We start from the raw sequence: 23,051 nt of genomic DNA, 5'->3' as shown, positions 1-23,051 counted from the left end.
TCCAATCTAACATGAAACAGAGGTATTCATCTGACAGTAAGAGAGCTGTATCTTTGATGTTTATGAATACAATACACAGTAACACCTGTATATCAAACTGAATACATAAATGGCAAGAAACATTATCTCATCAAGCAAGAAAACCTAGCCACTCTCCATTCTTCTTAGCCAGCCGAATCAGCCCCTGCCGTTGCTTGCTGTCCGCTCCTATCGATTTGCAGAACTCCGTTATCACCTGAACAAATATGGTTTAGGGTTTAGGGCTTTCGGATAAAAAAAATAAAAAATTATCGGGATTTTGTTACCTGTGAGTGAAGGGCAATGGCCTTGCCTCGGAGCTGGTTGAACCTCTTCTTTCCGATGATGTTTCTTGTGACAACGACAGCGGGAGCGAAGATGCCGCCCTTTCCACTCCCCATCATCGGCTGTGGCCGTACCGCCACCCTGAGAGGAGGCGGCGCGGCCACCTTGGCCTGCAGCATGGCGTGGTCTTCACCTGAGCCCCAGCTCCCAAGAAAAGCAGAAGCAGAAACTGAGGTGGAAGCCATTGATGAAAGATGAGCTACTTTCCAGCTGACTAGTGCTGGAGGAGAAGCAAATTCTTGAGGATTTTGCTGTGGATTCTGAAATTTGTGTTGGAGGGTTTTTGCTTTTTTGAATGATTCAGAAAGACTTGAGGTGAGGAGGCGATTTGAGAGCCACAGAAATCTGGTGGGCTTGGATTTTCTTTTTCCTTTTTTTTTAATATTCGTTGGAATTTCTATTTTTCAGTTGAATGTTGATTTTTCTGTATGGTTCCTAGGCAACTGGAGATCTTTGTCTTCGATTTTACTGGCTGTATCCATTCAGTGGTCCCTCCTATCGATTATTTGACACGTATGATCTGAGTTTGAGGTGGCAATATTTTGGCCGTAAAAACTGCAAATATTTTAGGGTACAATCTCTATATTCTTAAGCTATACAGTAAAATATTTATTTTAGAAATAAATGTATATTTTCAAGAATTCTTAAAACATTCAACCTCCAGTTTGCAAATGAAAAAAATAAGGAAACGGATGAACAAGATGAAATAAATAATACTATCATTCAACCAAAATTTTGATTTGGTACGAATAAAAGAACATTCTTATGTTATTATTAGTAGATAAGATATTGTTATTCGTGATAGTGATTCTGTTCAAGATCATTGAGGAATATGTAATTCATTTATTGACATTACATTTACGATGAGAGATTAAAACCAGAGTTATTGCATAGTAAAAAACCTTATGACCCAAAAGTAAACATTCGATTAAATTTTCAAATGAATTTGTGTCAAATAATCAATCCAAGTTCTTATCCAAAGTTTACGTAGTAAAATGAAAGCAACCCAATTTCACATGTATTTTCATAGCTCTAGAAAATTATAAAAAAAGGAGTAGGATTTTTATTGCTAATAATACATGGAGACTAATAACCCTCCTACTAAGATGTTTCCTTCCTTCCTTAGCTGAACAAATATGTTCATTCGAGCTTCATATACCTTGTAACTGGAGAGAATTTGGGCATTCTGAGCCATTTCCTACGCAAACGGCTGAAGCATCGAATCTTGATTCTCGACCGAATCCGCTTCATTTTATTACCCAACTCCTCATTCCTCTCTAGAATCTTCTTCTTCGACACCCTTATCCATTTCCTCACATTCGTACATCCTCCATCAACCTTCTTCTTCTTCTTCTTCTTCGACTTCTTCCTCGTCTCTTGGTGATCATCATCTTCCTCATTCTCCACATCACGCAGCGGCTGCAACAAAAACACAATCAACACTCCCATAAATGCAATCATTTTCAGTTACTATAATAGATTTTCAGCTAACCTGAACTAACTTATCAAGCCGCATTCTCATTCTTCTTTGCACGAAGCCTCTGCTGCTCTGTTTCATTCAAAAGTTTTATGAATCTCTTTACTATTTTTGGCAGATTCTCAACTTTCCTTACCTTCACATGCCACTTCACAAATGTATACACGTTTAGAAGGTTCCACACTGTCTTCTCCAGCTTCTTCCCTTGCACATGTCGCGCCGTTATGTCTGAAAATGCACTTGTTGAGTCATGTCTCAATATGAACTTGTCTAAAAAAGGTTAGTTGAATTTAGCTATAACCAAAAGAGAGGAAGCCTCCGTTTGTGCTGAGGTCTTCAATCGGCTCGCCTCTCAGCTCTGCAGGCGGAATAGGCGACCATATGCAGTGAGGGGCCTTTCGGAATGCTTCTGTGCTTCCCACATCCATGAGTTCCTGCACCATGTTAATCAGGTTCGCGTGAAACTCACTGCTCGTTTCTTCCTATGTCGAACAAGTACCTGAAAGAAGGCCGTGGCAATGATCACGTCTTCCTTCTCCTTGAATCGCATTGGAAATATTGCACTCATCTTTGCTGGCTGTTTGATGACAAAGAATGACTCCCTTGGATGATATATGAGTTTGATTGGTTTGTAAATCCCATGGCCAACTTCTTGAGAATCAACACTCCTTAAAATTTCCTTCAACTGATTGCTCACTAGCATTGATTGAACTGAGGCTATGTCTGAAATCATCTTTGTGGAGGCTGTGGAATAATGTGTATAAGAATATAATCTTTTACCATTCTGTCCAAGAATCTGCATATCAAGACTAACCTTTATTGTTGTCATGTGGGATTCTTGAAATGTCGAGCTTCAGAGTCAGCTGATAGCCCTCGTTGGGAGGGACGAGGGCCTCCATAACCCCGGGGAAAATTCCATTAACCATCTCAAGAGTGTGTTGAGGAAGAAGCTGTGATGAGATTGGGAGCCCTTGAGATGATAGAAGAGGTGTTGACACTGATAAATAGGTGTAAACTGGATCTGTCACTGAATGCTGATGGGAAACAGTTAGGCCAATTTTTGGTTATGTTTGGACTGCACTTTTTGAGATGTATGAATCAATAATACCTTGACATGGTAGTGTACGGAGCCGAATTCGTGCACGTGGTGGTCTACCTCGAGTGGCCTTTCTGCTCTGTGGTCAAGATTGGATGATGTTCCGCGTGTTAGTTTACAGATGGTCGACACGATAAAAACACGAAGATTTGTGATACCTGTGTATCCTGGTGAGGATTTCCCTCAATGCTGGTGAGACCCTTTCAAAGCATGCCATTTCTTGTTGTTGTTTGAGTTTGTGTGTAGTTTGAGGAGGGAAGATTGCAACTTATTGTTGGTGAGAAGTGAAAAATGTTTGTTGAGTAGAATGCAAGTAGTGTGTTGTGCAATTATGGTTAGAAACATGTGAAGCAATGGAATGGAAATCACACACTTGGAATTTTGGAGTGAGGTGAAAGATAATGACATAAAACAGTTAGTTTGGTGATTGAAAGAGGAAATCTGACTTAAGTTTAAATCTATGTATACATTGGATGATAATTGAAAGCTTCAAAGTATTGTCATTTTAATTATTATTGGATAACACCAATATCCTAATATATATTCAGTGGTATCTTAAAAAATGGAATATATGGGATTGGACACACTCAAAAAGGTTGTTGTCGGTGTTGGAAGGCCAAAATAGTATAGTGTTTGTTGCTATATAGTGAAGAACGGAAATGAAGCCTAGTCCTAAAATCGTGCAACGATTGTCGCTATAAACCTACACATTGTATGCTAAAAATTCGCACAAGTAGAGTGAAATATAGGAAACAAAATATACATGATGATTGATGAGTAGTTATATTTGTGTAAGCAAGTGTATATGTGAATGAAATTGGAAGGCTCTTCATTTAATGATAACGAAATTAACTAACAAGAAGCACAGTGACGGTTAAATCTACACTGTTGAATCTTAAAGCAGCCATTTTTGGATGTAAATGTAACTATCAAATTTCATTCAATAAGCCTTTGGATTCAATTTTTGGATCAGAATTTTATCCAATCAATCAAATTCTAAATTTTATAAATTTTATTTCGATTTAGTTTGAATAAAATTTTAGGATTTGGATTTAGATTTAGGACATTTTGGTGACCACAACACACATTTCTCTCTCACACATCTCTTCTTCTTTGGTGCTGGCTGGACAGCACGTGCAGTTTCTTTTTCTTCTGAGGGTTTGTGTATGGACGGATAGCGAAATTCTGATTCGTCGAAGAACCGATTCATGGTAAACTTATTTGTCGCTACTCACAATTTCCCCCAAATCAGGGTCTACTCTTTCTTCTCTCCAATCCACTTATTCTTTGGTTTTCTTGATTATGCAATCCGATCACTCTCCGCGTTGACTTGTCTGAGGAAATCGGTAAGGTTTAGTTATACGGATTTCAATTGATTGCTCCTGAAGAATTTGGGGGGTTTTCTGAGTATCGATGGCTATGGATTGAAATCTTTTGGGGGTGTAGAGATAGATGGATATGAGTAATAAGAATGGCGTTGTGGAGCCTCCAAAGGTAGTTATTGAGGAGAGTGATGAGACGAAAGCATTACTATCGCCTTCCAACAACGGTGGATTGGCGAACAAGTCGGATAAACCTAAGAGGAAAGTTCAGTGGATGGATAAGAATGGAGATAAGCTTGCAGAAATCTTGGAGTATCAACCTAGGTAATTAGGATTTTTTTTCTGCTTCTCAATTTTGATGTTTTGTGTTGTTGATGCTGCTGGATTTTGGTTAAGGTTTGTTTGATTCTTGTGAGTTCTTGAGATTTTTCAATTTGTGACTAGAAACTGATGCATTAGAATCAGAACAGCAATGTTGTTATAAATATATAGATACGTGAGGTGATGATCTTGTTGATGTTCAACATTTAATCATCATTATATTGTTTCAGTTAACTGCATATTCAAGTACACACCAATATGTGATAAGATGATCAATACACCAATGTTTGGGCCGAATGTATAGAGAATTCGAGTGACCTTTCCTTTGCTATTCAATTGGCTCATTATAATCTGCTATTGGTTGTAGTTTCACACAGTAGTCAGATCATTAGCAGTAGGCTCTGTATTGGTGCTACACATGGATATCTAATTGCTCGTCGTTTGCCTCATATAATGTTCAGTTCTTTTGCTTTGCAGTGATGTGAGCGACTCAGAGGAGGACGACTCAGATTCTTGCAACTGTAGGATAATGTAGATCGGATTTCCTTAGATCGTCCGCCAGTAACTTTCTGGTGGACTTGAGAGACTCCAGTTTTGTTATAACTAAAATGGCACACCTTTCTTGAAGTATATCGCTAACCAAAGGAACGCACCGGGTTCATGGTTTCGGGATTCTCATGACTATCTGTCTGTGTATCATGTGAGTTTTCTCAGCATATTAATATTAGCATAGAGTGTGCATTTGTATTCTAAAATCATGTGATTATCTGTGATTGTTATATACTAGGAGTAGTAAAGTTGTAGGAGCATCCATTTGCTTCCTTGTTTCCTCTTGTACAAATTGACAGTTTTGTGTATCAGACTGGTGTCTTTAAGCAATATATATTTATGGAATGATAATTATTTCTGTATGATCTAAATATAAAGTTATGAAAATATATATGCATTTAATAATAAAATCTGGTAAAACTCACGTATTAATTTCTCTAAAATATATACACTTACATTACATGCTTTATATAAATGAAGATATTCCTAAAAATGGATATATTCCTGAAATAGTTAATGTTGGATCATTATCTTAGATTATAGCAAAACCAGCCACCAGTTTCTCTCTCATTCTAAAACTAACTTTATTTGTCTCCGGCCATTCTCTCTCTCTCTCTCTTAACGTATGACTAACAATAGTATTATGTAAATCAGTTTCTCTCTCCCCCTTTCTCTGCCGGATTCTTGACGACGCAGATTACCCTCGCCGGAAATTCGACCCCGCCGTCAATGGGTCGTGATTTCCGCATTAACGTTAACCACCACAGCGCACCCTCCTCGCCGACCGCCTCCACCCACCGACCGCCCACACCTACCGACCTCTCGTCGCCGTTCAGCGAGATCGAAGGCCTCGATCGCGATGAGCTCCGCGAGGCGGCCTACGAGGTCTTCTTCACGGCATGCCGGTCGTCGCCGGGCTTCGGCGGCCGGAGCGCCCTCACGTACTACAACTCCTCATCCATCGACACCGCCGACCCATACGGCGCCTGCCCCGGGTCTCCGGGGAAGCATAACGGCGTCGGAATGGCGGTCACCAGCCGTGTCAAGCGGGCCTTGGGCCTCAAGATGATGAAGAAGACGCCGTCGACGCGGCGGACCAACTCATGCGGGGCGGTGCCGATGCCCACATCCCCGAACTCGATGGCGCCAGGGCCGTCGAGCCCCAGGTTCGGCTTCACAGTGCCAAACGCATCGAGGTCGTGCCGGCCACTCACGTCCGCAGAGATCATGCGGCAACAGATGAAGGTGACGGAACAGAGCGACAATCGGCTCCGGAAAACTCTCATGAGGACTTTAGTTGGCCAAGTAGGTATTTGACCACAACCGTTTAAAATCACCAACTCTGGTTAATATTGGTCAAAGCAAATTGCATGGAAAAATATAAAATTTGGTGCTGCAACTTTAAAAAAAACATCCATAAATTTGGTGAAAAAAATTTGTTCATTCTGTAATATATTGATGATGTTTTTCAATGAAACAAGACCGTTTTGTTTATGAATAGACCATGTCACTTAATTCATTAGCAGTGACGTATATGTATATATTCAGATGGGGCGGCGGGCAGAGACGATCATCCTCCCGTTGGAGCTGCTCCGCCACCTAAAGCCGTCGGAATTTAGCGACGCAGTCGAGTACCACATGTGGCAACAACGGCAGCTGAAAATCCTAGAGGCCGGACTAGTTCTCCACCCATCCATCCCTCTAGACAAAATGGACGCATTCGCCACCAGGTTCAAAGAGATTCTCGACTCCTCCGACCAGAAGGCCATCGACACCGGAAAAAACTCTGCCACCATGCGAGCCCTCTGCAACTGCGTGGTGTCGCTGGCCTGGCGCAGCCCCAACGGTGGCAGCACAGATGTCTGCCACTGGGCCGACGGCTACCCTCTCAACGTCCACATCTACACGGCCCTCCTCGCCTCCATCTTCGACTCCAAGGAGGAGACCATGGTGCTCGATCAAGTCGATGAGTTGCTCGAGCTGATGAAGAAAACATGGTCCACTTTGGGAATCAACAGATCCATCCACAACCTCTGCTTCACTTGGGTTCTTTTCGAGCAATTCGTGGCGACTGGGCAAGTCGAGCCGGACCTCCTTGCCGCATCCTTCGCCATGCTCACCGAGGTTGCTAGCGATGCTAAGAAATCCGATCGAGATCCTTACTATCTCAAGATGCTGGCGCGAGGTCTGAACTCGATGAAGACGTGGACTGAGGCAAGGTTGCTTAATTATCACCACAATTTTAATAGAGAAACTGTTGGATTAATGGAGAATATGCTTCCTTTGCTCTTCTCCGTTACCAAGATCTTGGAAGAGGATGTGCCGGCTTACGTCGCTTCTAGCCAGGAAAAGGATGAAAACGGCGATGAATCGTCTGGAAATCGAGTCGATTATTACATCCGATCGTCCCTCAAGAACGCATTTGATAAGGTTTGCATGCAAATACTCCTTCTATACCATAACATGTGTCTCACTTTTATATTTTGGAATGTCCCTTATTAAATAGAGTATCTTATTTTTACTTTTACTAGTTTTGGTAAATTTATGATACATTCTTAATTTGTTTCACTTATATTTTATTATAAAATTAATATATAGAAGTAGGCCTCGCGTCTATTAACTTTTTCTAATCTAGTTCATATCTTTTGGAAGGTGGTAGAAGATAAAGACGCGTCGGGGTTGATAAGGGATGGCGAAGTGCAGGAGGCAAGCGAGCTGCTAATGAAGCTAGCTCGGAAAACGGAAGAGCTGGCAATGAAGGAGAAGGACATTTTCAGCCCTCTTCTGAAGAGATGGCACCCCATCGCTACCGGAGTTGCAGCCGTGACGCTGCACAGCTGCTACGGGGGTTTGTTGAAGCAATTTTTGGCGGGAAAATCGCCGATGTTGAATGAGATCGCGATTGTTCTGCAGAGGGCCGGGAAGCTCGAGAAGAGCCTGGTGCAGCTGGTGGTGGAGGATTCCGTCGAGTGCGAGGACGGCGGCAAGGCAATTGTAAGGGAGATGGTTCCTTACGAAGTCGAGACCATTATGCACAAACAGCTGAAGCAATGGAGCCAAGATAGGTTGTCGAAAGGGAAGGAGAATATCTTGAGAGCGAAGCAAACTGAAGTAATTAAACTGATCAAGATCATAATCTAGTATGTACTACTATCTTGGAGTAGTTGAGATGTTAATTTTCATTGATGCAGACATGGAATCCCAAGTCACAACACGAACCCCACGCTTATTCAGCTGTAGAGGTGATCTCGTTCGCGAAGGAGGCCATTGAGAATTTCTTCGATATTCCCATCCCAATAATCGAGAGCTCGTTCCATTATCTCATCGACGGGGTGCAGAACATCTTCCGCGAATACATCGCTTTCGTTGCCTCATGTGGTAAGAAACATCTCAAGACCTAAAAGGAACTACGCAAAACTACTTAGTTTATATATTTCAACAATCTTGATATCATTGAATGGAATCTCATGTTTCCTCTACTGATAATAGACTAGTTTTTAGATAAATTTTTATATTTTCTACTTTGTTAATAAGTTAGTAATATTATGGAATGAATCTTCTTGTTTCTTTGCCAATATATTAGTCTTGTGACGAATTCTCATATTTGGTCTATAACACGGAACTCTGCAGGAACGAAGCAAAACTACATGCCCACACTTCCTCCGTTAACACGGTGTAGCCGCGACTCGAAGTTTGTGAAGCTCTGGAAAAGGGCTGCATGCAGCGTCGGAGTAGAGGATCTCAGCCAGATCCTCTCTGGCGGCGGCGGCAACCATCTCCGGCCAACAACGAGCCGCGGAACACAACGTCTCTACATAAGGCTAAACACATTGCACTACCTCGTCGCCCAGCTGCAAACACTGGACAAATCAGTCTCCATGTCGCCCAAAGTTCTCTCCAACAAAAGTCTCTCCTCCAAGAAAAAATCCCCATCCCACTTCAAAACCAGTCTGTCCACATTACAGCTCGCCTGCCGGCACGTCTCGGAGGTGGCTGCGTACCGCCTCATATTCCTCGACTCCAACTCCGTCCTCTATGGAAGCCTCTACATCGGGGGCGTAGGCAACACGCGCATCAACCCGGCTCTGAGAGTCCTCAAGCAGAACCTCACCCTCCTCTGCGCCATAGTCACCGAGAGAGCTCAGCCTAGGGCGCTCAAGGAAGTGATGAAGGCCTGCTTCGAGTCATTTCTCATGGTGCTTCTAGCCGGCGGAAACAACAGGATGTTTTGCCGGCTAGATCACCCCGCCATTGAGGAGGACTTTGACCTCCTCAAGTCGTTGTTCTGCACGATCGGAGAGGGTATGATCGTGGAGGACGTTGTCGAGAGGGAGTCTGAGGTGGTGCAGGGGGTGGTGGCCCTCATGGGGCATCCGACAGAGCAGTTAGTCGAGGATATCAGTAGCGTTGCTACTGAAACCTGTGGACTAGGCGGCGTGGGGCAGAAGATCCCCATGCCGCCGACCACGGGAAAGTGGAACCGCTCGGATCCCAACACCATATTGAGGGTGCTCTGTGCTAGGAAAGATCGAGCTGCTACTCATTTTCTCAAGAAAACATTTCACTTAGCTAAGAGAGGGAGTGGCATTAGGATTATTTGAAATATTCTCTTTTCACTTTTTTTTCTTCAATCCATAAACAACACAAATCTAGTTAGAGTGCCGAATGTAAATAAATTTGCTTTATTCTATACTTTTCATGTACTTCTGTAGTTGTATGTCGAGAAAAAGATATAGGTTGGTAGAATTTTGTTTCTTTGTTTACTTTTTTATTTGTCTCAGTCACATAGTGTAACAACATTAATCCGAAACATGTTGTCTTGATCCCTCGAGTTCTTGCGTAAGCACGCTCATGGAATCTGAGACCTCTGCCCTGTATACGTAATACCTGACGACAAGGAGGAAGAAACCAAAGTTGACGAGGTTCAAGATGGCGAAAAACGCATAGTAGTAATCAAGATGTGACGCGTTGAGGTTATTCCTTATCCACCCTTGGTTGCCTCCAGTGATCCTGGTGACAGTTGAGAGCAGGAAACTGCTGAGAAAGTTTCCTGCTCCTAGACTGGTAGTGGAGTATGAAGTCCCGAGGCTCTTCATGCTCTCGGGCGCCTGGTCATAGAAGAACTCAATCTTGGCAACCTCCAAAAACGCGTCCGCAGTTCCCATCAGCACGAACTGCGGTAGCAACACAAAGATCGACAACGGGACCTGGTTCCCGTTGTCGACCAGGCCGTTCGCCTTGGCAACCTGGAGCCTGTGCCTCTCGGTCAGGGAGGCGACGACCATGATGACGATGTGGAAGACCATGCCGATGCCCATCCGCTGGAGGAGGGTGATGCCTCTAGGGTTGTTGGTCCATTTCCGGATGAGCTTCATGAAGAAACGGTCGTAGAGGACGACGGAGATGAGCATCGAGAGGGTCACGAATCCGGCTAGGCTGGCCGGAGGGATGACGAAGGTGCCGATGCTTCGCTCGAGGGTTGTGCCCTGCTTGATGAAGAGGGTGCCTATTTGAGCTATCATTGTGCTTGGCACTATTGTGGCTATCAAGATTGGAATCATTCTTAGCATTTGTTTGGTTTCTTCAACTTGAGTCACGGGGCATAGCAGCCAGGGGCTGGTTGAGTTGCTTTTCACACATGCTTTGTTAAGAAATCTGCATCAATTCACCAAAGAGAATTATGTCAACAATTTATGAGTGATGGAGAAAAGAATTATGCCACCATACATATATGACTATTTTGTTACAAAGTGTACACAGCCTAAAAAGTATTAAGTGATTTCTTCTAAATCTAGCCCTTAACCCAAAACAATTTTGGTCAAATTTGCCCACAACTCTAATAAATAAACCGTAAAAACCATGATCTAATTAGGTTGAAGTTGTTTTTAATGTGGCATTGGAAAAAATTTCTAAGACAAGACCGCCTATGAATTTCATCATTTTCTCAAAACACATCACAAATAAATAAATTTGAATGTGACAAATCATTAACGTATTACAAATAGGAAATTAGAACATTTCTTCATGGAAAATTTAGAAAAATGTTAAAATTCATAGTTTACGTTTGATATCTTAAAGTTGTAGGACGGACCGAGACTTGACCAAAATTTATGATTTTTTCGAATATTTGTCCTTTATAAACACTAACCTCAAAGTGGGGGTGGAATCAATCCTGTATTTTCCTTTCTTAGCATAAACCTCCAAATCAAGCTCAAACAGCTCCTTAGGATCGGCCGGGACGGGCAGGCTCCAGTTTCTAAGGGCAGCCACGATGACCCTAGCCATCCTCGTGAAAGGGCTGCCCGCGGGCACTTTGTGCCTATAGAAGGGCGTTCCCGCCAAAAATATGAGAATCGAAATGGCAAGCCCAATAGTGGGGAGCCCATAACCGAGAGTCCAGCCCACGTTGTCTTGGATGTAAACCAGCACCGTGTTAGCAAACAGTGTCCCAAAAAATATGCTGAACATCCACCAGTTGAAGAAGGACAGCTTCTGGGCCTTCTCCTTCGGCTCGAACTCGTCGAACTGGTCGGCACCGATCGTCGATATGTTGGGCTTCGTGCCGCCGGTGCCCAGCGCCAGTGTGTACAGGGCCCCAAAGAAAACGCCCAGTTGGAGTGTAGTGGGCTTTTTGCAGTTCAGCCCACTTGGATCCGAACATGGGCTGGGCTTTAGTGGATTGATTGATACTGATAGAGTTAGGAGGGACATCCCCTGTTATTAAGGGTAATTAGATTTTGATTAATTCAGACAATCATATTACAAATGAATTGATTTGTACAATTGATAATTAGCACTAATAATTACTGTTTTGAAAGACTAATGAATTCTGAGACCATAAGATCTAATAACAAACCAACCAAAGAAAAAGGGAAACGAATCTTAGTTCCTTTTTAAGGAATCTTAACTCTTTACCTAAGATGTACTATTAAAAACTATTTGAAGAAAGATTAAAGCTACTTGGCTGTCATGATAGGAACATATTCGTAACTTAATAATTAAATATTTAGATGATGTTAAATGCTAGAGAAAAAAAAAACTTAATTGAAAGACTAGAGAATGAAAAAAAAAATTGACTACCATAATATATTATGACCAAAGAGCACTACTCTATAAATAAGTTTTGTGAAGTATTATGGCCATGAATTTGTGGACGGATCTAGTTGAAAATGATTTTGTTTTTGGTAAATGCATAATGATATTATTGTTCAATTAGCCTAAAAGTAATTCATATATTGCTGATGATTTTATACATTGATAATAAAAAACAGTTTGATCATTTTTTATACCTAAAAGTATTTCATAATTAGGTTAAAGAAACCTCATTTGTTAAATCTAGTACTTAGGTTTAGATTGTGACATGTCATGCTTAAGTATTTTCATTCATTCACCCTTTTTTTATCAATAGAGTGATTTTTTAAAGATTAATATACAATAATATGGTTAATTAATTAGACTGTGTGGATTGCATGAGAGAAATACTAGTTTTCATATAATACATTAATAGGAGCACCGCAATTTGTGAGTGACTATATTTTACTAAATGAAGATTGGGGACAGATGAGATATCTAACTAGTAGTATTAAATTTATGTGACTATTACAGCTGCTGCTTAAATATGATTGGTAGAGCAAATTATTGCACCAAAAATTGAATCTATTATTTTTTCAGCAACTCGCATTGAAAATTTCAAGATACCTAATTGTTGACTCCAAATCCAACTTGCTTATTTTTCTAACCAAGCATAAAAAACTATGGATCAAGGACTCTAATTAATTTTCTTACTCGAAAACTGCACCTGACTTCGAAAAATTAAGTCCTTCACAATACAATAAGATAGTAGTAACAAGTAGTACTAATGTATTAGCCAGATATAGTTAACTAAGATTTAATAGTAACGTGATAGCATCCCCACATTGACAATATAGTGTACTTAAGCAAAATAAATAAATGACTAAAAATGTGTAATTGTAGCAAGTAAACATACCGAAAGGTAAATTCCACATGCAATGAGGAAAGTCCAGTAACGACCCAAGAGCGCGTCAGCAATGTATGCACCCAAAACCGGAGTCATCCAAATGGTTCCGACCCAATTGGTGACATTATTGGCGGACTGAACTGTGTCTTGATGCAATTTCTTGGTCAAGTATATGAACATATTTGTGGATATACCATAGTAGGCCATACGCTCAAACACTTCGTATACTGCATGTCAACAAATAACCTTTAATTAAAATTTTTGATTTGAAACTTTATTAAAATATGCGGAATAAATAATAATTTGATCAAACTTCATAGTTTTATAGATATTAACCCTTAAATATATTATGTCGATTTGGTGTGTACATTTATATGCTCTGTTTTATTCATAATTGCCTATTCCCTATTGGTTGGGGAGACTTATAAATAGTTATAAATTATTGGTAGGTTTATACCATAAAAGAGATCATGTAAAGATGTAGATCTTACTGCCAATTAATTGACGTATCAAAGGATCTGTTTTTCTATATAATTGCCTGTTAGTTGGGGAGGCTTATAAATAGTTATAAATTAGGCTGATTTGTACAACTTATTATTGGTCAATTAATTATCACAAAAAAGCTCATGTAAAGATGCACACCTTGTACCAATTAATTGACCGATCAAAGGGTCTGATTTAGACATATCTTATAACCTTTTTATTGATAAAGCAAAACATGATTTAGTTTCTTGTCGATTTCGCTTAGCAATAAAAATGCAATGACATGTCTAACTTTAACTTGTGGAACTTCAAGTTATATATATTTATAAATATTTAAATATTCTGGTGGGCACAAATCAAATAAAATAGCTGAAAAATTGACAATACTTCAGCACATACGATCTTTAAGTTAATAGTACTACTATATCACCTTTTAGTGTCTTCCCATATATCACTATCAATTTCCTCTTCCTTTTGTTTAAACATTATTGATTAGGATTTATTTTATGCAAGTACTATGATTTATTTTTATATATTTATTTATTTATTTTTCAAATGTCTTGATAATTGGTTACTCCATGACAAGAGTACATATGAAACTTTTAAGCATATTATTAAAACTCAATATTTATTAGGTAGCAATGAAACGAGATTCATACCAGTGAACAAACTAGAATGGAAAAAATAGAATTATATTTCTACATGAAGGAAGTTGAAACTATTAATTAAATTTAAAATCGAAATACATAAAAAATCAAACAATAGTCCAGAATAGGGAAATAGTGGTCTATGTAGAAATGAATGGTCGAGGAGAGGAGTTCTATCTAAAAGATGAAACCTTTGACACATATTAAAATGGTGGAAAATATCCATATAATTTTCACGAAAATATGTATAGTCTCATCCATTTAAGTATATTCCATATATAAATTGGAGATTAACCAAATTATAGTGAAGTTCTATCTCTAAAGTGACTCACTAAGCACTTTTACTATTTTCGATGAGAGACAACTCACATGTGAATATCTCTAACAACTTCATACGGGAGTAAGAAACTAGATAGGATATACGCAAGAGATGAAGGATTACCGACGACGAAGAAACAAGCAGTCCATCCACCCCTCTTTGATCTAAGAACAGGATTTCCTTTAAGATCAACTGTTCCATCTTCTGTGTATCCATTGCCCTTTTCTTCCTCCATTTTCAACCTCACTTTTGCTCTCTATTTTCCTTCTTCACAAATGTGTATGAAACCTTCGAGCTTATGACCCTTTTATTGGCTTCTACTACTCCTACTGACAACTGACAATATATGTATTTTCTACGTCAGTTAGTAAGTATAAGACAACAATTTTATTGGAGCTAAGCAGCTTTTATTGCATAAAAATTGAGACTTTCTCAAAATTGAAAATAAAATAAGTACTTTGAAAAATAGGATATTGGAGTTGTGGGGGCAAAACAAATTTATATATATTTCAATTAAGACTTAGTTGCGTTCCATGCCATCCATGTCTTTGACTATCAGACTGATATTAGTCATTTTCCTTCTAGATATTTTTTACTTATATTATTATCAAAAATATGTGCTGCAACCTGCTGTCCCTTTATTTTTAGTTTTTTTTGGCAGAGAATCTTCTTTTAAAAATTAAACGAGTAAGTATCTTAATTTTAAAATTGAAGGCAAATATTTTGTCTGACTTTTCCGAGTAACGACGTGGAAATAATTTGCATCTTACTTCTCATTTTTATTTTTAGATAAAGAAAGCATCTTATAATTTTGTTAGCGTACTGAGTAATGGATCGAAATTTGACTTAATCGACTAGGACATATTTCTTTATTTTGGATCATCCACTTAAAATTAACCATCTTTTTTTTTTTTGCAAGTTTAATTATTTATTAATTCTTGTATTTAAACTCGTGTCGATCTACTATTAGTCTATTACGAGATTTGAAAAAATATTATAGTACTACTAAACAATTTCTATACAAATTAGAAGTCAATCCTTATCCAAATAACACCAAATTGTATTTACCAAGAAAAGAAGGATCCATCGTCTTCGGGGTTACTACTTACTGCACAATTTTAATCATTATCTTCATTTATTTCACTTTTTTTAAATGTAGCTGCAAAAAAAACAAAATTTAATTAGAAGTTAGGGCATTACAGACCCATATCCACCACTTTTAAAAACTTGTGTCCTTTTCTCATTCTTCGGTTATCCATTAATAATTCACAATTATGTATATATTGGATATTCTAATTAAATATGTATATACCATAGGTCAACGACCTATATATGTCGAGTTTTAATTTTGTAACAAATTGAAATAAAAGTTTGATATGATTATACGATGAAAGTCCGGCTTAGGCGGTGCCAAATTGCCAATCTCAATCACTCGAAATGTAAGAGTGTTAATTACTTAATTCTATAAAAGTAAGGATGTACACACATTGTTATTGTTACGTTTCTCAATTATCCTATTTCACCACATTTCACAATTCAAATAAAAAAAATCACAACCACAAAATATCGATTAGGACTAGATATATTGGGCACCTACTAGTGGAAAGAAAAAACTCACCACTTGTGTCATGCTAGCAAAAATCCAATTTTGAAAAACCTTTTTTTCCACACCATAGTAGTACAATCTTAACCTTACTATTTTGTGGGTCTCACTTGTTAGTACTTTTTCAACATAGCTACAATTTTATCTGTTTTTATTTAACTGAATTAATAAATAAGAAAATCAAGGAAACCTCAAAAGGTCGAGTTGACTGAAAATCGAAAAAAAAAACGAAAAGGAAACTATTGGAGCAATATAATTACTATAATTTATAAATATTTAGCATATATATATTGACCTATTGCTTGAAGAAGTATGGGCGAAAAATATCAAACTACGAGTACTTGATAATGTCATGCCAGCCACCATTTTTCGTAGAAAAGATTATCCTTTTCTTCCCCAATAAAGAAAAGATCGAAATCGATTTGGCCAGATATTATTAAACAGAATATGATATTTCTTGTACAAAAAAATCTTGTATCGCTTGATTGCAAACTCTATAACTTGTGCTTTGTTTTCTGATAAAAAAAAAGAGTGATGCTAAATGGTCATATTGTGGCCGGTCATAAAAATAAAATATTAATAAAAATCTGTACATTTAATGCTAATCTACTTGAAATTAGTCCATCTTAAAAGTATTAATATTTCAAGACTAATTTACCCTTGTGCATGAATAGGGGGTAGAGTAAAATTAAATAGGGAGTATTTATCTTGGAAATAATGAATAGTGTAAGTGTACGTTTCTTTTATGTCATATCTCTTTTCGGTTTTTCTGTTTTACTTTTTCCGTTTATTATTTAATTTTTATTATATAATTACTTTTAAATTAGAATATAAATATATTCATGATATTAGAATTCTAATTGGTATTTACATTCACTTACAAATGAAATAATTTAAACTATATTATATTTAACATATATTTAAATAACTTATAAATAATATAAATAAATAAATTTAAACATTACACTATATAATTATTTTATATAAAATTAATTAAAATATTTTGAGGAAAATTTGTTCCAATATTAAAAGCATATATTGAAAATATATTATTATTAAATAATATACTGGAATAAAATTGATGGTTAAAGATTAATTGAGATCGTTAAAATAAATTTGTGTAATTAAATTAGTAACTTAAGTGTAGTAAGGGGACACTTAATAAGAAAATATTTAATTAACTCTTATTAAATAGAAATAATGTAAGTAGTTTAGGATGAGCCAAAAAAATGATAATAGCATTAGACGGATAAAGTAGTACTCCATCCGTCCCACTTTAGGAGTCCCGGTTGAGTTCGGCACGTGTTTTAAGAAATATAAAGAAAAGCTGGTGAAAAAAGATAGTGGAATGTGAGTCCTACTTTTCTATATTAATTTTATAATAAAACGTGAGTGGAAAAAGGTTGGTGGAATGTGGGGCATAATACCATTTATGGAATATTCCAACTGGGACTCCTAAAGTGGGACACCCAAAAATGGTAAACCGGAACTCCTAAAGTGGGACGGAGGGAGTAACTAGTACTCTCTTAGTCCATACTAATTATTGAACTCATTTGGGGTCTCGGTTTATATTGATTTAAATGTAAATTTTTAATGTTAATTTGAATTTCAATTGTTCTTGAATTTAAGAGCAACATCTAATTCATTTATATAAATAAAAATTTAAATATATGAAAATGTTATAATACTATATTACTATACTATACTACTCCATAATTTTCATACTAATTACTAAGTGTACACACGTAAACACCTATATAACACTTAGCAGTAATATATTAATCCATTAAGATATACTCCATTTATATATGATACTGATAAAATATGGAATTACATTAATATTACTAACTTAATCTAAAAGTTGTTTTTATTTTAAACGGTACAATAGAAGTGCCTAAAAAGTACTTAATAAATTAGGTTAAGTAATAGATAAAACTTTAGAGCATCCGCAATGGTGCTTAGGTCAGCCATTCTCTCCCCTGCCACGTCAGCAACACTAAAAAATCCACCTGCCACATCAGATTTAGGCCAGCCATAGGCCAGCCGCAATAAAAATAATTCAAAATATACTACATTTACGGAATTAAAATTACGATTAAATTACGGAATTAAATTTACGACACATATACGGGAAAATTCATTAATTTTATTTAAATAAAAAAAAGTACATTAACTAAAAATCATAAAAATAACATAATAAAAAAAATCCGGGCTTCCACACACGAGCCACCATGGGGGTCCGGGGGCGCGGAGAGGCCCCCGGCCCGACGGTATGACATGTTTCTGTTTTAGGTCTTAATTTTGTATTGGGCTAGTTGTTGTTGTCCATCGCTAGATGTTGCTCTTGTACAGAAATTTAGAGATAGAGAAAATCGCGTTTATATAGTTTTTCAAAAATTAAATTTTTTTTTTATAAAAGAATTAAAAAAAAATTTAAAAAAAAAAAAAACAAAATTCGGCGCTGGCCGATCGGGCCGCCACAATGGCGGCCAGCGCATCGGCTAGTGCATCGGCCAGCGCCGAGCGATCGGCCAGCCCACGCCGATCGGCTCGCCGACTGCAATGGTTCGGCTAGCCGATCGGCCAGCGCGACGAATCGGCTAGCCGGTCGCTAGCCGACCATTGCGGATGCTCTTATAACTCCCCACTCCAGCCATTCCAAAGACCCATTCCCCAGACGTGAGTTTCCGTAACTCATACTCCATTAATACTGTATTAATTCTGTTAGTGAAGGGCAATTTTGTAAACACAACGTAAACATTAAATAGACTTATTAATTTATTATTTATTTCTTATGTATAATGACCAAAATATCCAATTATGGTCAGTCATAATGTGGCTGCATAGCATTACCCAAAAAAAAACTAGTAGTTTACTGTTTGGCCAATAATTACACACTTACCATGTAAGCCATTAATATATGCTATTACAACTGCATACCATGTAAACATTCTCAAAATTTCTGGAGGCATTATGTAAATTTTGCAAATAGGAAAAATTAGCAAGTATCGTTATAGTAGTAATTAAAGGGCACTCGCAACCACTTACAACGTTTGGCAAGGCCAGAGGCGTGGGCATGGGCACGGATCGCACATTGCGTGGGAGTTTGGTGGGCCGAGGATTGGGCCACATGCGCAGACTGGTCCAAGCAACATGGAATCGACCACTGTAGTATAGGCCTGGCCCGGATTTGTGGCCTGCGTTGTGAGTGCCTTAAGTCGTTCCAGCTCTTCCCGCCCGAGGAAGCCTTGTAGTAGCTTCTAGAAAGTGGTGCCTTATCTAGTTGAGAGAAACCACAACCTCTTTCATGTTACTTGTCTCACTTGGTGACAAGGCAAGACACCCCATGGCCACCTCAAAAATGAACAAGATGCATTGCTCCTTTACACCAAAATGTTCATCTTCTCTAAATAACAAACCAGTCGCCGCCACCGCTTCAATCTCTGCATTTTCTTTCATTGCCATACTTACCCACTCTTTCAAGCTCATTTCCTTGTTGAACATATCATCTGTCGCCTGTCGGCTTCTTCCTCGTAAACATCTCCAGTAGCAGAATGCTGTAGCTGTACACATCCCCCTTGGTTGACACTTTCCCCTCGGATCCATATTCTGTTGCACGTTCGTCACAGAGTCAAACAAAATGTTACTCCTAAAAACCTAAATATTTGAAAATAATATTATCACCTGACACCTGGTGCCATATATCCAACCGTAGCCAACGTGACCGTGTGCCTCACATCTTCTCCTTTTCGAAAAGCTTAGAAATTCCAAAATCAGCTATACGAGCCGTCATATCTTGGTCTAGCATGACATTGCTCGGCTTGAGATCACAGTGAACAACAGGGTTCAAACCGCCATGGTGAAGATACTCAAGCGCGACTGCAACATCAATTGCTATATTCAATCTCTGCTGCAAATCCAAGCAATAGTTATGCGAATACAACCATTTCTCCAAACTTCCATTAGGCACATATTCAAGAACCAACCCCTTAAAATCTACGTTGCTGCAGCAGCTAACGACACGAACCAGATTCCTGTGACGGACACGGACACTGCTCAGTATCTCACATTCCACTTCAAAACGGCTGAAGCTCTTCTCCAGCTCTTCATTGAAAACCTTAACCGCGATGGTTAGGCCATCAGGAGGAAGAATCCCTTTGAACACCGACCCAAAGTTTCCTCTCCCGAGCAGATTGACCTTGACTGAAGCCGTCTGTCGCCTCCAGAAGCTCCCGGTATGAGACTCTTCTCCAAGCCAAAACTATTGACATCTCATGATTATGTTCATTCACTCTGTTTCCCCGCCGCCTCAACACAAACCAGATAGCGACAGCCACTGCTGCAAACGCCACAGCCACCAAAACATATTTGATCTGTTTACCACGTCGGACTTCTCTGCATGGAGGCACTTGAAATCGGGACATGCCGCAGAGTGCGGAGTTCTGCATGAACGATGATGCTGACATGTTAGAAAAGCATCCTCCCGTCGGAATCTCCCCCTCCAGTCTGTTACGTGATACATCAAACTGTTTCAGATCTCTGAGTGTCTCTAATGACCTCGGGATCGATCCTGACAGATTATTATTCGAAAGGTTTAGAGACTGCAAGCCTCGTAGATTCTGAAGCGACGGAGGAAATACTGCAGGGAGGCAGATAGATTCCCGACTGAACGTGGGATGATTCCGTTGAGTTTGTTCAATGAGAAGTCTAGCCTCCCCAGATACTTGCAGTTCTCGAGAGACGAGAAGAAACTGAGCTCCTGACCAGGAGATTCCCCTGTTAGATTGTTTCCTGCGAATATGAGCGTGTTGAGGAGGCGAAGGTTGCCAAAATCGGGTACAACACCTATGAAGGAATTGTTGTCTATCTCTATAAGAGATAGTTTAGAAGCATTTCCTATGTAGCTCAGGAGCTCTCCGCTCAGCTTATTGAACGCGAGGTTCATCTCGACTAGTGTAGAGATATTGAAAATGGAAGGAGGGATAGAACCATTGAATCCATTGTAGGACATTGTAAGCCTCTCGAGGTTAAGGTTGCCTAGCTCAGATGGTACCTGACCTGATATATATATGTTACTGACCGAACATGAGAATTCATCTTTAAAGATTAGTATATTTAGGATAACATACCAGTCAACTTGTTCTCATTTAGAAAGAGAAACCTGAGCTGGCTCATGTTTCCAACTTTTTTAGGCATGGGGCCGGTGAGTAGGTTTTCCGAGAGCTGGAGAAGCCGAACCTTACGGCAGTCAAGTAGGCCGGACAAGCTTTCGCCGGTGAGATTGTTACTATTAAGAAAAATCATCTCAAGATTAGGGAGATTAAGCGTAGGTGGAATTCTTCCTGAGAGGCTATTGTAACCAAGGTCTATCTCTTTGAGAGAAGACATGTTGAAGATGAATGAAGGAATCTCCCCGGTGAGTGAGCTTTGTGCCATGCTCAATATCTCCAATCTTGATAGATTGCCATCTTTGGTGGTATACCTCCTGCAACACACATACGTGTTTTAAGAAATGTAATAGAATGTGAATACAAAAAATTAGTAAATGTAGAGTTCGTTATCAAAAATAGTAAAAGCGAAACGAAATATTTTATTGTGAATATCTATTTTTTGGCAAAATGAGACAGTTTATCGCGGACAGGATGGTGAAGGTGTACCTTGCAAGTTATTTATCCCAAGATACAAGTTCTTCAGAAGGGTCAAACTAGCAATCCCCGTCGGCATGCTTCCATTGAATTGGTTACACGAAAGGGATAAGCGCTGCAGCGATGAGCACTTGAAGAGTCTCGACGGGATCAAACCAGAAAGTTGATTAAGAGGGAGAAAAAGGCCTTCCAGTCGGGGAAGATCATGTATCACAATCTTCTCCGACAGGTTGTTTGCTGAAAGGTCACGCATTTCCAAAGATGACATGTTGAAAATGGTAGACGGTATTGATCCCGTCAGCTGGTTATACTTCAAGTCCAACGATTTGAAGCGGGAAAGGTTACCGATCTCTTTTGGAATATTTCCAGTGATCGCGTTGTAAGAACCGTCAAGTCTCTCGAGGTTCGAAAGGTTGAGTAGATTTGGAATGACACCGCCAAGACTCTTGTTCTGCAGGGTGGCTTCTTTTAGTTGCGCCAACGCGCCAAGCCATGGAGGGAAATCTCCGGTGAAGTTGTTGAAGTCGAGGTATAGGTTTTGTAGGAGACGGAGGTTAGACAGTTCACAGGGCAGGTGCCCCGTGAATCTGTTGAGGCCGAGGTCCAAGGAACTCAGGAAAGAAAGGTTCCCGAGATGTGGAGCAACGGTGCCTCCAAGGCTCGCATTGTAGAGACTTAAGGCCGTGACTCGCCTTCTGGCACCGCACGAAACACCATACCAGCTGCAGACGGAGGCAGAGGCGGACCAATTTCTTGTGATTTTGTCAAGAGGGTCTGAAGTGATTCTTGATTTGAAGGCAAGAAGAGCTTCTGCATCAGTTGACAAATTAGTTGATGCATTGGGTGAGAGTAGAAATAAATATGCATAAAATTGTAGTAATATCACATCTGAAAAAGTGATGTGTAAGATTGGACCTATTTCCATATCATAATATTCTGAAATAGTACTATTTTAACAACTTCTACGATTGATATACTTTCGTCAAAAACATAAAATAAATTCCAAAAATGTTCTCTTTACATCAAAAATCCCCAACAAATATTAACATAAGCAACATTCGTCATGTAATCTCTTTAGAATTTGATAATATTAGTTCACATAACTCTCAAATGTGAGCGCAAGAACATTGCTTTGACAGCCGAGAGATGGTGTTTTTGGTGACGCCTTTGGTTCTAAGGCATCGGTTTCCGCTTCAAGAAAGCATTTGGCGGTGGTGGAGGAGGGAATAGGTATTTAGGCTTTGTTGG

The 23,051-nt window shown here is 39.1% G+C and overlaps 5 protein-coding genes across 7 annotated transcripts; 2 read left to right on the top strand and 3 right to left on the bottom strand.

Annotated features, from left to right (window-relative positions):
- Positions 1 to 31: 31 nt before the first annotated feature.
- LOC125193810 (protein PROTON GRADIENT REGULATION 5, chloroplastic-like) lies at positions 32 to 666 on the bottom strand. Its single transcript, XM_048091702.2, has 2 exons — positions 306 to 666; positions 32 to 235 (listed from the first exon to the last, which is right to left on the bottom strand). The coding sequence occupies exons 1-2, from the start codon at positions 546 to 548 to the stop codon at positions 131 to 133; spliced, it is 348 nt and encodes a 115-aa protein (XP_047947659.1). The 5' UTR covers positions 549 to 666; the 3' UTR covers positions 32 to 130.
- Positions 667 to 1,308: 642 nt separating this feature from the next.
- ARPC2B (actin-related protein C2B) lies at positions 1,309 to 3,236 on the bottom strand. The gene is made up of 8 exons (XM_048091556.2): positions 3,095 to 3,236; positions 2,949 to 3,015; positions 2,655 to 2,874; positions 2,340 to 2,584; positions 2,142 to 2,274; positions 1,977 to 2,068; positions 1,856 to 1,912; positions 1,309 to 1,782 (listed from the first exon to the last, which is right to left on the bottom strand). The coding sequence occupies exons 1-8, from the start codon at positions 3,151 to 3,153 to the stop codon at positions 1,504 to 1,506; spliced, it is 1,152 nt and encodes a 383-aa protein (XP_047947513.1). The 5' UTR covers positions 3,154 to 3,236; the 3' UTR covers positions 1,309 to 1,503.
- A 719-nt stretch (positions 3,237 to 3,955) lies between these two features.
- Positions 3,956 to 5,490, top strand: LOC125194198 (uncharacterized). Its single transcript, XM_048092281.2, has 3 exons — positions 3,956 to 4,282; positions 4,383 to 4,582; positions 5,057 to 5,490. Exons 2-3 carry the CDS (start codon positions 4,389 to 4,391, stop codon positions 5,112 to 5,114), a joined length of 252 nt encoding a protein of 83 aa, XP_047948238.1. The 5' UTR covers positions 3,956 to 4,282; positions 4,383 to 4,388; the 3' UTR covers positions 5,115 to 5,490.
- Positions 5,150 to 9,889, top strand: LOC125194196 (protein unc-13 homolog). 3 transcript variants are annotated; one of them, XM_048092276.2, is made up of 6 exons: positions 5,154 to 5,279; positions 5,783 to 6,433; positions 6,677 to 7,558; positions 7,781 to 8,239; positions 8,320 to 8,506; positions 8,759 to 9,889. In XM_048092276.2, exons 2-6 carry the CDS (start codon positions 5,858 to 5,860, stop codon positions 9,727 to 9,729), a joined length of 3,075 nt encoding a protein of 1,024 aa, XP_047948233.1. In that variant the 5' UTR covers positions 5,154 to 5,279; positions 5,783 to 5,857; the 3' UTR covers positions 9,730 to 9,889. The 3 variants fall into 3 exon arrangements, with proteins under 3 accessions (XP_047948234.1, XP_047948233.1, XP_047948235.1); XM_048092277.2 differs by lacking the exon at positions 5,783 to 6,433 and having other exon boundaries at positions 5,150 to 5,279; XM_048092278.2 differs by lacking the exon at positions 5,154 to 5,279 and having other exon boundaries at positions 6,313 to 6,437.
- Positions 9,862 to 14,989, bottom strand: LOC125194197 (protein NRT1/ PTR FAMILY 5.2-like). The gene is made up of 4 exons (XM_048092279.2): positions 14,679 to 14,989; positions 13,116 to 13,333; positions 11,277 to 11,842; positions 9,862 to 10,783 (listed from the first exon to the last, which is right to left on the bottom strand). The coding sequence occupies exons 1-4, from the start codon at positions 14,788 to 14,790 to the stop codon at positions 9,928 to 9,930; spliced, it is 1,752 nt and encodes a 583-aa protein (XP_047948236.1). The 5' UTR covers positions 14,791 to 14,989; the 3' UTR covers positions 9,862 to 9,927.
- Positions 14,990 to 23,051: the final 8,062 nt, after the last annotated feature.

This window comes from Salvia hispanica, chromosome 4, assembly GCF_029641045.1.
Source record: "Salvia hispanica isolate PSC_SH4W2 chromosome 4, Shi_PSC_v1, whole genome shotgun sequence".
Classification (NCBI taxonomy): Eukaryota; Viridiplantae; Streptophyta; class Magnoliopsida; order Lamiales; family Lamiaceae; genus Salvia; species Salvia hispanica.
Note: the sequence above shows the minus strand (reverse complement) of the source record. Positions and strands in the feature narration are given on the sequence as shown.

Excerpts from the sequence above, each read along its gene's own strand:
- ARPC2B (XM_048091556.2), bottom strand. The coding sequence starts at position 3,153 with ATGGCATGCTTTGAAAGGGTCTCACCAGCATTGAGGGAAATCCTCACC. Across the intron at positions 3,016-3,094 it reads ATCCTCACCAGGATACACAG|AGCAGAAAGGCCACTCGAGG; the intron begins GTATCACAAATC and ends TCTTGACCACAG. Across the intron at positions 2,585-2,654 it reads CCCACATGACAACAATAAAG|CCTCCACAAAGATGATTTCA; the intron begins GTTAGTCTTGAT and ends ATTATTCCACAG.
- LOC125194198 (XM_048092281.2), top strand. The coding sequence starts at position 4,389 with ATGGATATGAGTAATAAGAATGGCGTTGTGGAGCCTCCAAAGGTAGTT. Across the intron at positions 4,583-5,056 it reads ATCTTGGAGTATCAACCTAG|TGATGTGAGCGACTCAGAGG; the intron begins GTAATTAGGATT and ends TTTGCTTTGCAG.
- LOC125194197 (XM_048092279.2), bottom strand. The coding sequence starts at position 14,790 with ATGGAGGAAGAAAAGGGCAATGGATACACAGAAGATGGAACAGTTGAT. Across the intron at positions 11,843-13,115 it reads CATGTGGAATTTACCTTTCG|GGGATGTCCCTCCTAACTCT; the intron begins GTATGTTTACTT and ends CCTTAATAACAG. Across the intron at positions 10,784-11,276 it reads GATTCCACCCCCACTTTGAG|ATTTCTTAACAAAGCATGTG; the intron begins GTTAGTGTTTAT and ends GAATTGATGCAG.
- LOC125194196 (XM_048092276.2), top strand. The coding sequence starts at position 5,858 with ATGGGTCGTGATTTCCGCATTAACGTTAACCACCACAGCGCACCCTCC. Across the intron at positions 6,434-6,676 it reads TGAGGACTTTAGTTGGCCAA|ATGGGGCGGCGGGCAGAGAC; the intron begins GTAGGTATTTGA and ends GTATATATTCAG. Across the intron at positions 8,240-8,319 it reads TGAGAGCGAAGCAAACTGAA|ACATGGAATCCCAAGTCACA; the intron begins GTAATTAAACTG and ends TCATTGATGCAG.
- LOC125193810 (XM_048091702.2), bottom strand. The coding sequence starts at position 548 with ATGGCTTCCACCTCAGTTTCTGCTTCTGCTTTTCTTGGGAGCTGGGGC. Across the intron at positions 236-305 it reads CCATTGCCCTTCACTCACAG|GTGATAACGGAGTTCTGCAA; the intron begins GTAACAAAATCC and ends ATATTTGTTCAG.